Raw genomic sequence first — 13,812 nt, forward strand, 5'->3', positions numbered from 1 at the left:
AGAAACATAGAATGTGTCGGCAGATAAGAACCATTTGGCCCATCTAGTCTGCCCAATATACTGAATACTATGAATAGTCCCTGGCCCTATCTTATATGAAGCATGGCCTTTTCCTATCCCATGCATGCTTAAACTCCTCCACTGTATTTGCAGCTACCACTTCTGCAGGAAGGCTATTCCATGCATCCACTACTCTCTCAGTAAAGTAATACTTCATGATATTACTTGAAAACCTTTGCCCCTCTAATTTAAAACTATGTCCTCTTGTAGCAGTTTTTCTTCTTTTAAATATTCTCTCCTCTTTTACCTTGTTGATTCCCTTTATGTATTTAAAAGTTTCTATCATATCCCCTTTGTCTCTGTTTGTAATTGTTTCCCCATCTTCCCATTACATTTGTATGCAATATTAAATGGTGCCATTAGAAAGTACAACTTGTCCCGCAAAAAAAACAAAAAAAAACATACGACCCAGCATTTTTAGATTTCTAATCCAATAAAAAGATAATTTCAGCATGCATATGGAGAGTGTTATGCTTCCCATCACCACCAGAGGGAGACATAGATGCATCTTGTGCCAGCAACCAGTTATCAAGGCAGCTTCACTGTACGGAGCATCACTTGTGGTCCTGAGGAGAGCAGAGAAGCTGAAGATGCAGCTGTGAGGACCGGGCTTCTTCTCTGGACTAAAGCATTCATCTTATTGTCCATGGGATGGTGGTAACAGAATTTCTCATCTCTCCCCTGGAACTCTCAGTGTCTTTTTATGTCACTTGCCCGGTGAAGCGCCCAGGAGGACTATGAGTGCAGAGTGCTCCAGTTACACCACGGTTGAGAAGGTGCTGGTTGGGGCTTTTAGCTGTCCAAGGGGAGACAGCGACCTTGGAGCCATATATTGCTGCGGCTTTAAGGACTTCAAATACTGCTGCGATGACCCGAACAGTTTCTTCCCCTATGAGCACAGTTACATGTGGTGGCTGAGGTAAGTCGGCTGTCTTTAGCACTGTAAGTATCGGTTTGAGATAAAAGAACTTCCTTTGATGGTCAAGAAAAAAAATTCAAAGAACTTTTGGGTCAAATGTGTTTTCTTTGCGTTTTTTACAGATGTAGCAGAGCTGAATTTGTCATTGACGCATGGTAACTCATGGGCTTACTATATAGCGGTAGGGTTACCTGCAGTCTTATGAATAATAGTAGGATGAGCCCTGCCACATGTGTTACATCTAACGTCAGGGTAGTTGTAGAACAGTGCACCATGCCGGCGTAGTGCCAGGAATATCTCGCAGTGCTATGCAGAGTGACTCCCTGGATAGTTATAATGTCACTATAACATACTGCCATAGGTTTCATACAGTAAAGAAGCTCGGAGAGAACATAATGGGACACATTCACTAATCCTGAAAAACTTGGGCAGGCAGAAGCTGCGCCAAAGTTACCACAGGGCTGGAAAAAAAAATTGGTGCATGGATAGACTAAGAATGTTGTCACATCTTAAGGGATCATACACACGACCGACCGTATGTATTTTGCGCATCTGACATCTGTGTTGCATCCGTTTTTAGTTTTGTTTTGCGATCCAGTATAACAATGCCTGTCCTTGTCTGCAAAGCGGAACGGATGAGCGGACATACGGATATGGAATGCGCACAGAGGCGTTTTTCAGTTTTTTTCCAAGCCCCATTGAAATGAATGGTTTCGCATTCAGACCTGTAAACAAACGGCGGTACAGAACCGGAAGAAAAATAAGTTTGTGTGCAGCATGAGCCCTAAGGGCTCATGCGCACGACCGTGTTTTCTTTCAGTGTCCGTTCAGTTCTTTTTTTGCAGCCTGTATGCAGAACCATTAACTTCAATGGGTCCACAAAAAAACGGAAATTACTCTGTGTGCATTCCATTTCCGTATGTCCTCAAGTCCATTCCACGAAAAAAATAGAACATGTCCTATTCTTGTCTGTTTTGCGGACAAGGAAAGGCATTGTTACAATGGATCCGCAAAAAAAATAAAAATAACTGATGCAACACTGACGTCAAACGGTTGTCATAAATTTTTTTGCTGCTCCGTGTTTTGCAGACTGCTAAATACATACGGTCATGTGTAAGGCCTCATGCACACGCCCCTTGCCCGTATTGCGGCCATAAACAGCGGTACTGGCCGCGTGCACCCCGCATCACGAATGCGGACCCATTCACTTGAATGGGTCCATAATCCGGAAGGTCCGGGGCGGAATGGAAGCACAGAACCCCACTGAACCACTACGGAGTGCTTCCGCGAAGTTTCTGTCCGTGCCTCAGCACCACAAAAAGTAGAGCATGCACTACTTATTTGCGGTGCGGACATACCACGGACCCATTCAAGTTGAATGGGTCTGAATCCGTCTGCAGTATCCGCACGGGTGTTGCCCCTGCTTGCTTCCGCAGGTCTGGCCGCAAAAGTGCTCTGCCAAATAGACCCCAGAATGTGAACAACCCCTTCTAGTGTCTCACTCCCCTTTCCCATTAGCCCATACTGTCACCGATGAAGACTCCGCGGAAGATATTTACTGAATGCACCAGACTTCTGGCCTCATTTATACCAAAAAGCTGGCGCAGGATTGTCTGAATCCAGCGTGAGACAATATGACACATTTCTGGAGCTTTTTAGTCCAAGGGGGTGATGTATCGAATGCGCTGTGCCAGAAAAGTGATTTGTGTCTGTTTCATTGGTGGAGTAGGCAGTTTGTGACAAATTTATGAAGTGTTTGCACCATTTTTAGGCTGCTTTGCCCAGCGTTTTACATTGACTATGGGTCAGTCGAGTGGGCAGAGCTCCATTTTTAGTCACATTTATCATTGCAAAAAGTTGCAAGTGTACTCCGGTCCCCGGATGCAGCCTTTGTGAAGAATTCGTAGATATTCCATGAAACAAATGTAACAAAAGGCGCGTGACATTTTGAATTTTTTTGGCAAACAAATAGGCAGAAGCCATGACAGACACTCCAGGAAAAGTTGCATGTTGATACGTTGACCCCTAAGTTTATGCTGCCCCCTGTGTTTGCCCCATTTGCTTCGTAAATAGGTCTAAAACGTCATGTAAAATTGTGACGAGTTCTAGATGCGATCACATCAGTTGATATGTTTGCTTCAGCAATGGGGACAAACTCTTAAAAGAAGTTGTTAACCCCCGGGGACCTACTACAGACCTCTTCAACGTGGCCGGATCTGCGGTGGTAATCATGCTTACCTGATCTGTGCCGCTGGGTTCCGGCGCCATCGCTTCCCTGTCGGGTGCCAAAGGGATTAGGTCTCTCCATATTAACATTCATGACTATTGCAGCCAAAAACTGTGACCCAGTGACATGACACATGGGTGACATGTCGCTGCTGCAGCCAGTTATTGGCTGCAGCAGCTACGTTTGACCCACGTCAAACTGGATGTTGATGGAGACTTGAGACCAGCGGGCCTGAGGGAAAGCAATGGAGATGGAACCCAGAGGCTGGGGTCAGGAAAGTATGATTACCACAGCTGGTCTACTGTAGGGTCTGCCCAAAAGGCCCCCAGGGATAAACAACCCCATTAAAGGGGTTGTCTGGGTTCTGAGCTGTACCCTGACATATCCCCTTCTTCACCCAGACAGCCCCTCTGATGCTCTCCCTTGCCCTGTGCTGAATGGCGCAGAAAAAAGGGCTTTTTCACTAGATCTAGTGACATACCGGGTCTCTGCTAGGCAGAGGCTTCTACCTAGCTGTGAAATATTCTTTTTATGGGTGCAGGGCAGGGCGGACAGTTTGGTTTTCCCACATTAGACTACTGTACAATTCCAGGAGTAAAGGACCGCAAGCTTTGTACAGACATTGAGCTAGCAAGCAATGCTGAGAGATTTCGGAAGTCTGCAGCATAATGAATGCAGCTCTGGACTATAAGGCCTCTTTCACACGGGCGAGATTTCCGCGCGGGTGCGATGCGTGAGGTGAACGCATTGCACCCGCACTGAATCTGGACCCATTCACTTCAATGGGGCTGTGCAGATGAGCGGTGATTTTCACACATCACTTGTGCGTTGCATGAAAATCGCAGCATGCTCTATATTGTGCGTTTTTCACGCAACACAGGCCCCATAGAAGTGAAAAGGGCTGCGTGAAAATCGCAAGCATCCGCAAGCAAGTGCGGATGCGGTGCGATTTTCACGCATGGTTGCTAGGAGATGATTGGGATGGAGACCCGATCATTATTATTTTTCCTTATAACACAGTTATAAGGGAAAATAATAGCATTCTGAATACAGAATGCATAGTAAAATGTCCATTGAGGGGTTAAAAATAATAAACAAATTTAACTCACCTCATCCACTTGGTGGCGTAGCAGATCTCCTCTTCTTTCTTCAGGACCTGTGCCTCCACACAACCCTGTCTCTGAGCTCTACAGGCAGTTCTTTCCTCCTCATGGCTTGGTATTTTGCTTTGATATGCATTGTCAGCCGTGAGACCTTATCTAGACAGAGCTGTGTATTTCAAAATCATGTCCAATCAACTGAATTTACCCCAGGTTGACTCCAATCAAGGTGTAGAAACATCTCAAAGATGATCAAGAGAAATGGGAAGCCCCCAGAGCTTAAAGTCAAGTGTCCATAGTAAACACAACTACCAACACAAGTTTTGAGCTTGGAGAAACCTCTTCAAGAACAGATGGTATAGGCGAGAGCTGTAAGGCTCGGAAGTTGATCAGGAGGAAAAAACTTGGTGGTGTTAGTTGGACAGCTTTGGCAAGTGAGGGCTCTTTCACATATATCGGGTGGGGCCTCAGATCCATCTGCCTGTAAAAGAAAACAAAAAGATGATGTCAACAGGACTTTGCAGCTACGGTTCTACATTATAGGAACACAGCACGCAACGGTCCTACAGAAAGGAGTGACCTCTGAGAAAGCAATAGTGCATGTCCCAAGTTCTGAAGGACCTACAAGTGGAGTTATCTTCAGCTTCTTTGGTTTCATGGTGGTAGTTTGGGTCATATTAAATAGTTGACGTGTTCTTTGTAAGTAGAAAGTCTTTTACAGAAACTGCAGTTGGATTATTGTTTCTCTAATGATAACCTACCTGAACACACATTTCTAACCACTCAGGAACATACAATGAAGCTGAAGGTCATAGGCATCCACTTAGCACGCAGAGTTTAGGAGCCTTGAAAATGACTGGCAATGCATCCATATGATATAATAGGTTCATATTTCCATGGAACCTCCTGGTGAACAATACATGTGTCATATGTTGGGAAACAATGAAGATTGTTAGGTAGTTTGCTGCTTTTTTTTTAACCGTTTCTTCTCAACTCAGTGGTTTGTTTATCATTGGGGATGCACCTAGTACCTTGGAACCGAACCCGAGTTTGGGAAATGTTTCTTTACAATACATTCTAATACTCTCTAATGCTCCTGCTCCGTACAGTATTAGAACAAAGTTTTATGCGAATTAACTTCGGATGTTTCATCCAAAGTCAATTCGCTCATCCCTATTTATCATGTTTGTTGGCTTTCTTTCCATCTTTTGCAATTGCAGCTGCTGCTTCCATTAGGTGCAGGGTAAAATGTTTTGTCAATATCTTGTCTGACAAACTGGTTTCCAACAGAGACTGAGACTGGTAAAAATGTGTATTGATTGATGTCAGATACGGGGGATTGTTTAGTTCTTGTTAAATTTTATCTTAGTATTGATCCTCCAAAACTATTGTTCTTCAGCTCCAGCCCTCAGGGCCCACATGTTGGTCATGATTCGAGAATATCTCACAGAATTAATACTTGTGGTAAGTCCTGACACACTGACATTAATTATTTTACTTGCTCAACACTAAGGAAATCCTGAAAACATAACCGAAAGGTTGGCCCTAAAGACTGGAGTTGAGGAACGTTGCTCCAGAAGACAATGTTAAAGGGGCTGTGCAGCCAGTACAAATTGATGACCTATCCTCGGGATTGGTGGGGGTCCGACTCCCGGCATCCCTGCCGATCAGCTCTTTGAAGAGGAGGAGGAGGCGCTCATGTGAGAACTACATTCTCTTCAAGATTACAATGCGTGTCTCGGAAGTCTCCGTGGCACGGTATAATGCTCATTTCATTTACTTGGATGGGATGAGCACTTGTAATTGCACTTTGGTGCCGCCGCAAGTGAGCGACGCGCGGTGAAATCTTATTGTCGCACGACTCATGTCACCGTGTAGTCTTAGCCTAATAGACAAAGATAGCCATGTGCTCTGCACAATTCCAAGTACTGGTGGGGGGACAGAAGAGGCACAGCATTTTGTCAGTTCCATAGACTTCAAAGGGGTTATCTAAAGTGTAAAACATGCCCCCCAATCAGGGGTGCACCTAGCCTTTCTGCTGCCTGAGGTGAAAACTGAAATGACGCCCCACATTGCCAATTTCTTAACCTAACCCCTTCGCCACAATAAAAGCGCCTATAGCCCATCGTCCTTCCGCTGCCCCCCTCTTGCCCCTACCTGAGGCGATTGCCTCACCTGGCCTCATTGGTGGTGCACCCCTGCCCCCAATTCCCAGGCCCCTCGTATACATTATACTTACCCCGCTCCCCAGCACCCGCATTGCTCCTGATCCCCGCGCGGCCGCTGCGATGCTAGGGAGGCTCGTCCCCGTCATGGCAAGTATAATGTATTTGAGGGACCCAGGCATTGGGGGCATGTTTTACACTTTGGATAACCCCTTTAAATGGAATAGATTGTTATTCTTAATTTTTTTTTCGCACGTGATATACACCTGTAATCTGGATACAATCCGTCCAGAAAAAACGTAAATACTGAGCGCAATTGCAGAAAAAACGGATTGAACTTGTGTGCAAAACCATCCGTTTTTCCCGGAACAGATCCTGACACAATACATATCGCTTGTGTGAAAACTCTGCTTTGTTCCATTCCTTTGTTATTGGCTCCTGAATAATATGACTAATTGAACAACTATGTGTATTTCTCTTGTTAAAGGGCCATGGCGGGTGGGGGGTGGCCACAGGGTGTGACTTGGTTGCATGTGGACGGCCACTCCATCAGGACATACCCTTAGGCTGGGTTCACACCTACGCGCTGTAAAACGCTCAACAAGGAAAAACCAATGCTTCCCTATGGGAATGGTTCACACCTGGGCGTTTTACAGCGCGTACGATCGCGCTGTAAAACGCCCGACGCCCCAAGAAGTACATGAGCTTCTTTGGGGCGTCTTGTCGCGCGTTCCCGTACATAGACTTTCGGGAACGCGCGACAATGGGCGTTCGCTTGTCTCTGTATGCGCGATTGCAAACGCCGGTACAATCGTGCATACAGAGCGCTCCACCGCGAACGCTCAGGTCTGAACCCAGCGTTACACATTCTGAAACTGACCAGTCAGCACTGAGTGTGTCAGGCAGTGTAGGGTCACATCCTATTGACAAGAGGAATGGTAACCCGGCTCTGAGTCTATTCGTGCGTTGCCAAGAGGAATAAGAGAGGAACAGCACAACACAAGAGTTCTAAGAAAAAAAACTGGCATGCCAGGAGAGCCTCCCTTCATTCACATCCTCTTCCATACCTCGGTTGAACTTGATAGACATGTCTTTTATCAACCGTACTAATGTTGTTACTATGTCACATGCTGGGACAGGTCCACTTTGTAATGAATCTTTTGCCCAAATGTGGAGCATAAATGTTATTTTTTCCAAATACGTAAAATTTTTTTCTGCTATTAGCCCCATTTAGGCTACTTTCACACTTGAGATTCGGCAGAGGATCTCAATACTAGAAAAAAAAGTTTCCGTTTAGTCCTCATGCATTCTGAATGGAAAAAGAGATCCATTCAGGATGCATCAAGATGTCTTCCGGAACTTCAGCATTCCGTTTTGTGACCGGACACAAAATCGCTACAAGCTGCAATTTTATGCCCGGTTATAAAAACTACAGATCCGGAACTAAAAACAATGTAAGTCAATGGTGACAGATCATTTTTTTTTTTAGGAGTCTAAAAAAATGGATCCGTCACCCGTTGACTTTCAATTAATTAGTGACGGATCAGTTTTTTTCTGATTTGATTTCACACAACTGCATCCTAACGGAACGGATGCATCATGATGTGTGAAATCAAAACAGATCCGTTTAATTATTGAGATCCTCTGCTGGATCTCAATACCGGAATTCACAACGCAAGTGTGAAAGTAGCCTAAGGGTACTTTCGCACTAGCGGCAGGGGAGTCCGGCAGGCTGTTCCGGTGGGTGAACAGCCTGTCGGGTCCGTCCTGCCGCTAGTTCACGTGTGCCCCTGGACTGCCGCTCTGTCCCCATTGACTATAATGGGGACGGGGGCGAAGTTCCGGCGGCAGCACGGCAGCGCACGCCGAGAGGCAGCCGGACTCAAAGTACTGCATGCAGGCTGAAGGTTCCCATCTACACACCCTCTCTGTGCACCCTATGGTATGGTGGTACCTGTGGTGCACTGAGGTACACGATGAACAAATTCTCCTATATGGCAGTATTTTTTATTTGTACCTGCATTAGGGCTCATGCACACAATCGTATGTATTTTGCGGTCTGCAAAACACGAATTCGCAAAAAAAAACAACAGATGACATCCGTGTGTCGTCCGTGTTGCATCCATTTTTTTAATTGCGGATCCATTGTAACAATGCTTGTCCCTGTCCGCAAAATGGACAAGAATAGGACATGTTCTATTTTTTTGCAGAACGGACTTGCGGACATACGTTTACGGAATGCACATGGAGTCATTTCCGTTTTGTTTGCAGACCCATTGAAATGAATGGATCCGCATACGGGCCTGAAAAAAAAACGGAACGGATATGGACCAAAAATAAGTTTGTGTGCATGAGCCCTTACCGTGATGTTCCTACTTTATTGTAGTATGGAGCATACTGTGGATGGATTTTGTGTTCAAGTCCCTTTTGGTCCTGTTCAAGCAAAACAATTCTGTTACCCAAATAGAAACTGTCAGCAAGCAGTGTGTTGGATGATAATGAAATAGCACTGTTCTGGTTTCTATTAGATGAATAAAAAACGTGTTACTGAATGAGGCCCTTATATCATTCACTGACTTAAGAGAGCGGTATCAAGTCTAGTGGTCTGATTTTTATAAGTACCTTCAATTACGCCACCTCCTAGCATCCAAGAACATTACACACTCTACACACTCCTCTATGTATGCTGCATATTTCCAGAACCCCAAAATACGAAAGGGAGGTATTTCTCAGCAGTTGGCAACTTAATGCATATCTGGTGGACCTGCCCTGCTGTCCACCGTTTCTGGTCCACAATATTGTTACTTATAGGTGCTGTAATAGGGAAGGCGCTCCCCATGTCCCCGGAACTAGCATTGCTCTCCTTTGAGCTGGAATGTTTAGATTTAGCAGACCTCACTATTGCTTTTCATATACTAACAGCAACGAGAGTTGCAATAGCTAAAAGGTGGAAGAGTAGGGACATCCCAACCATACCAGAAATCATTGCTAAAGTCCACTATAATTATGGCATGGAACTACTAATTGCAAAACAGCTTTGCCGATTATCATGTGTCAGCGCCAGGTGGCGAAAATGGGCGTCTTATATATCCAAACACTATCCATCTTTGCCAGATCTACAAGTGTAGAAGATACATACCTCAATTTTACTGCTTGATTTTAAATGTGGCGCAGTGTTTGATATTGTTCGTTTGTTAGTCGTTCTTTCACGGCCTTGTTTTTTTTTTTTTTTTTCTTTAATATAAATGAAAACTTTACATCCAATGTCTTCTATTCTGCATACTTGTAATGTGATGAGCAAATTATACTGTACTGTACGGTAATATGACATTGTGGAAGATGATGTATGCTATGATTTTCTAATAAAAAATTTGTGAAATAAAAACGTGTTACTGGACATCATTGTCTCATTGTATAGTCTGATAGACATTCAGCATGTGCTCTTCTTTCTGCAGCGTGGGGGCACTGGTGGGCTTATCCATAGCAGCGGTGGTCCTGTTGGCATTTATCATCACCGTTTGTGTTCTCTGCTACCTGTTCATCAGTAACAAGCCGCACAACAAGCTGGACACTGGGCTGAGCCTACAGACAGCAGGTGAGCTGAGACTTCTCTGGGCTATGAGCCATCCGTCTGTCCTATATCCTTCATGGTAGAGAGGACACGTAGGTGCAGATCAGACTTTAGACCATGCAGCTTTGTATCCATCACCACCAGCAGTGAACCCACAGTGGATTCACCATCTATATAGGAGGTTTTTTTTTCATTTGTGTCGACTGCTACAGAAGGACAATATCTTGTATTTCACTTTCAATGACACGGAACTGCTGGAATTAAAAAGAAAAACAGCCAAAAGTTCTAAAAAAATTATAAAAAAAAAGTTTTCTATGAATATGGAGTTAAAGTGTCCCTTTAAGGCTACATGCACACGACCGTATTTGTTTTGCAGTCTGAAAATTGCGGATCCGCAAAAAACAAAAAACAAAACGGATGACGTCCGTATGTCACCCGTTTTTTTTTTTTTTGCAGATCCATTGTAACAATGCCTATCCTCGTCCTCAAAACGGACAAGAATAGGACATGTTCAATTTTTCTTGCGGGGCTACGGAACGGACATAGTGATGCGGACAGCACATGGTGTGCTGTCCACCTCTTTTGCGGACCCATTGAAATGAATGGGTCCGCATCCTATCCGCAAAAAAAACCAAAACAGAACGGACACGGAAACAAAATACGTTCGTGTGCATGTAGCCTAAGTCAAATGGGGACAAGCTAGACTAGGTTTAGTGTCCCTTTTAAAGAAATATATCAAGTGTTTTTATTAATCAAATGTAGCAATTTTTATTTTATTTTTACATTTTGTTACTATTTATTATAAAACTTTTATTATTAGAAAAACCTCCCCCATTTTGAAAACCCACCCTTTCTTCCTGTATTGCCAGTATAGCTGGCCCCTAATAGAACAGTCCTATCCTTGTCTGTAATGCGGACAATAATAGGACATGTTCTATTTTTTTGGGGCGGAAAGGACATAGGGAAACGGAATGCACACAGAGAAAGTTCCGCAAAAAAAACGGAACGGACACCGAAAGAAAATATGTTTGTGTGCATGAGCCCTAATACAGTCTCCATTCAACGTTATGGGAGTTCCGAAAATAGCCGAGCGCTGGTTCAACTATTTCCGGCAGTCCCATAGAAGTGAATTGGGAGGTGACTGTTCATGCGTGGTGCACTCTCCATTCGCCACTATGGTAATGAAAACAGCTGACCGCACTCGTTTGGCTGTTTTTGGAAGTCCCATAGCAATGAATGGAGAGCACCTGCACATGCGCAGTGTGTTCTCCTTCACGTCAGGGGGCTCTATTCTGGAGATAAGAGTGATATGCCATCAGAGTCTGGGATGGGTATATTATCTGTCATGAAATGACCCACTCTTTATTGGAAACGATACAACTCTGTCCAAACTGTCCCAGTCTAAACAGCCAAGCTTAAAAGTGAACAGCAAAATAGGGCAACTCACCCTACTGCAGGGATCAGCAACCTCCGGCACTCCAGCTCTTCTGAAACTACAACTCCCAGAGTCCTCCTTCTACTTCTATGGGAGTTACAAGAACGGGCCAATAGGTGTGCATGCTGGGAGTTGTAGTTTCACCGCAGCTGGATCGCCGGAGGTTGCTGATCCCTGCCCTACTGTGTGGGTCCCAGTTTTCAGTGTGAATATTTCATGAATTGGTTAATATGAATAGCCTTGTAAAAATGTATAACAATAACAAAGATGTTACAAATATGTTCATGGTAAAAGCATGATAGAATGTGTCAGTATGACCTTCCCTTTAATGCATGAAATATTGCACCACGACGTGGCCCAGCAAGAATGAAACTCAATTCAATGGATCTAGGGGGTAGCTGTAGTGGTACAGTGCGTGCCCTGGGGTAATGGATGCCAGGACCGGGGTATCTTTGCCCTGTGTCAAGAACTGCGTTATCGAGAAAATGAGTGATCAGTGTCGTCTTGTCACACGCCAAAATCATGACCGAGAAAATGCCAGGCTATTTATGCCGATAATGACAGCCTTGTCAGATACATACTGCAAATGAATGAACTTGTCAGCATTTCTCATACACTAAATGCTTGACTATCTGTCTGTCAGTTCCAACTATTCTCTAATGTGACTCATGTTTTAGAGATTGATTCCCCTGTGACTCATTTCCAGAACTGTAATATGGATCCTTAAAGGGGTTGTCTCACGCCAGCAAATAGCATTTTTCTATCACATTATACACTGCTCATTTTCATGGTTACGACCACCTTGCAATCCATCAGCGGTGGTCGTGCTTGCCCATTATAGGAAAAAGCACCAGTCTCTCTGCTGGCCGGCATGTAGTAATGAATCCCTGCAGATGTGTCTTTGCAAATTGAGTCCATTCCAGAATACGGTATATCATGTCCTACAACCAGGACGTGTTTCGGCAAACATGCCTTTATCAACAGGTACATCCTAATAGAAACACAAGTAGTATATATACAGAAAGTCCTGTCTCTGGTGGCCCGGGACCGTGGGCTGCACATAGGCTAGTGCTTTTTCCTATAGTGTGAAAGCACGGCCACCACTGATGGAACCATGGAAATGAGCAGTGTATAATGCAATAGGAAAATGAACCCAGCCAGCAAAGGAAGCAATATGGACAATCACAATACATTAGTAAGTAGATCGTATTAACTTCCTCTGCATAATAAATGCCACTTGCTGAAGTGAGACAACCCCTTTAACCACTTTAACCCCGCTAGCTAAAACCCCCTTCATGACCAGAGCACTTTTTACACTTCGGCACTACACTCCTTTCACCGTTTATCGCTCGGTCATGCAACTTACCACCCAAATTAATTTTACCTCCTTTTCTTCTCACTAATAGAGCTTTCATTTGGTGGTATTTTATTGCTGCTGACATTTTTACTTTTTTTGTTATTAATCGAAATTTACTGATTTTTTTGCAAACAAATGAAATTTTTCACTTTCAGCTGTAAAATTTTGCAAAAAAACGACATCCATATATAAATTTTTCGCTAAATTTATTTTTCTACATGTCTTTGATAAAAAAAAAATGTTTGGGCAAAAAAAATGGTTTGGGTAAAGTTATAGCGTTTACAAACTATGGTACAAAAATGTGAATTTCCGCTTTTTGAAGCAGCTCTGACTTTCTGAGCACCTGTCATGATTCCTGAGGTTCTACAATGCCCAGACAGTAGAAAACCCCCACAAATTACCCCATTTCGGAAAGTAGACACCCTAAGGTATTCGCTGATGGGCATAGTGAGTTCATAGAACTTTTTATTTTTTGTCACAAGTTAGCGGAAAATGATGATTTTTTTTTTTTTTTTTACAAAGTCTCATATTCCACTAACTTGCGACAAAAAATAAAAAATTCTATTTAGGGGCCCAAATGTGTGAGAAGTACCTTGCAATCAAAATGTGTAAAAAATGGCCTGTGAAATCCGAAGGGCGCACTTTGGAATATGTGCCCCTTTGCCCACCTTGGCTGCAAAAAAGTGTCACACATCTGGTATCGCCGAACTCAGGAGAAGTTGGGCAATGTGTTTTGGGGTGTCATTTTACATATAACCATGCTGGGTGAGAAAAATATCTTGGTCAAATGCCAACTTTGTATAAAAAAATTGGAAAAGTTGTCTTTTGCCAAGATATTTCTCTCACCCAGCATGGGTATATGTAAAATGACACCCCAAAACACATTCCCCAACTTCTCCTGAGTACGGCGATACCAGATGTGTGACACTTTTTTGCAGCCTAGATGCGCAAAGCGGCCCAAATTCCTTTTAGGAGGGC

The 13,812-nt window shown here is 43.9% G+C and overlaps 1 protein-coding gene across 1 annotated transcript in view; it reads left to right on the forward strand.

Moving 5' to 3' along the window:
- The first annotated feature begins 542 nt into the window (after positions 1–542).
- Positions 543–13,812, forward strand: part of SHISAL2A (shisa like 2A) — an 80,660-nt gene continuing 67,390 nt past the window's right edge. Inside the window, exons 1-2 of the mRNA XM_044302244.1 lie at positions 543–979; positions 9,927–10,066. Of these exons, the coding sequence (XP_044158179.1) occupies positions 798–979; positions 9,927–10,066 (322 nt within the window). The 5' untranslated portion in view covers positions 543–797. The remainder of the gene's footprint in view (positions 980–9,926; positions 10,067–13,812) is intronic.

The sequence above is a fragment of the Bufo gargarizans genome, chromosome 7 (assembly GCF_014858855.1).
Source record: "Bufo gargarizans isolate SCDJY-AF-19 chromosome 7, ASM1485885v1, whole genome shotgun sequence".
NCBI lineage: Eukaryota > Metazoa > Chordata > Amphibia > Anura > Bufonidae > Bufo > Bufo gargarizans.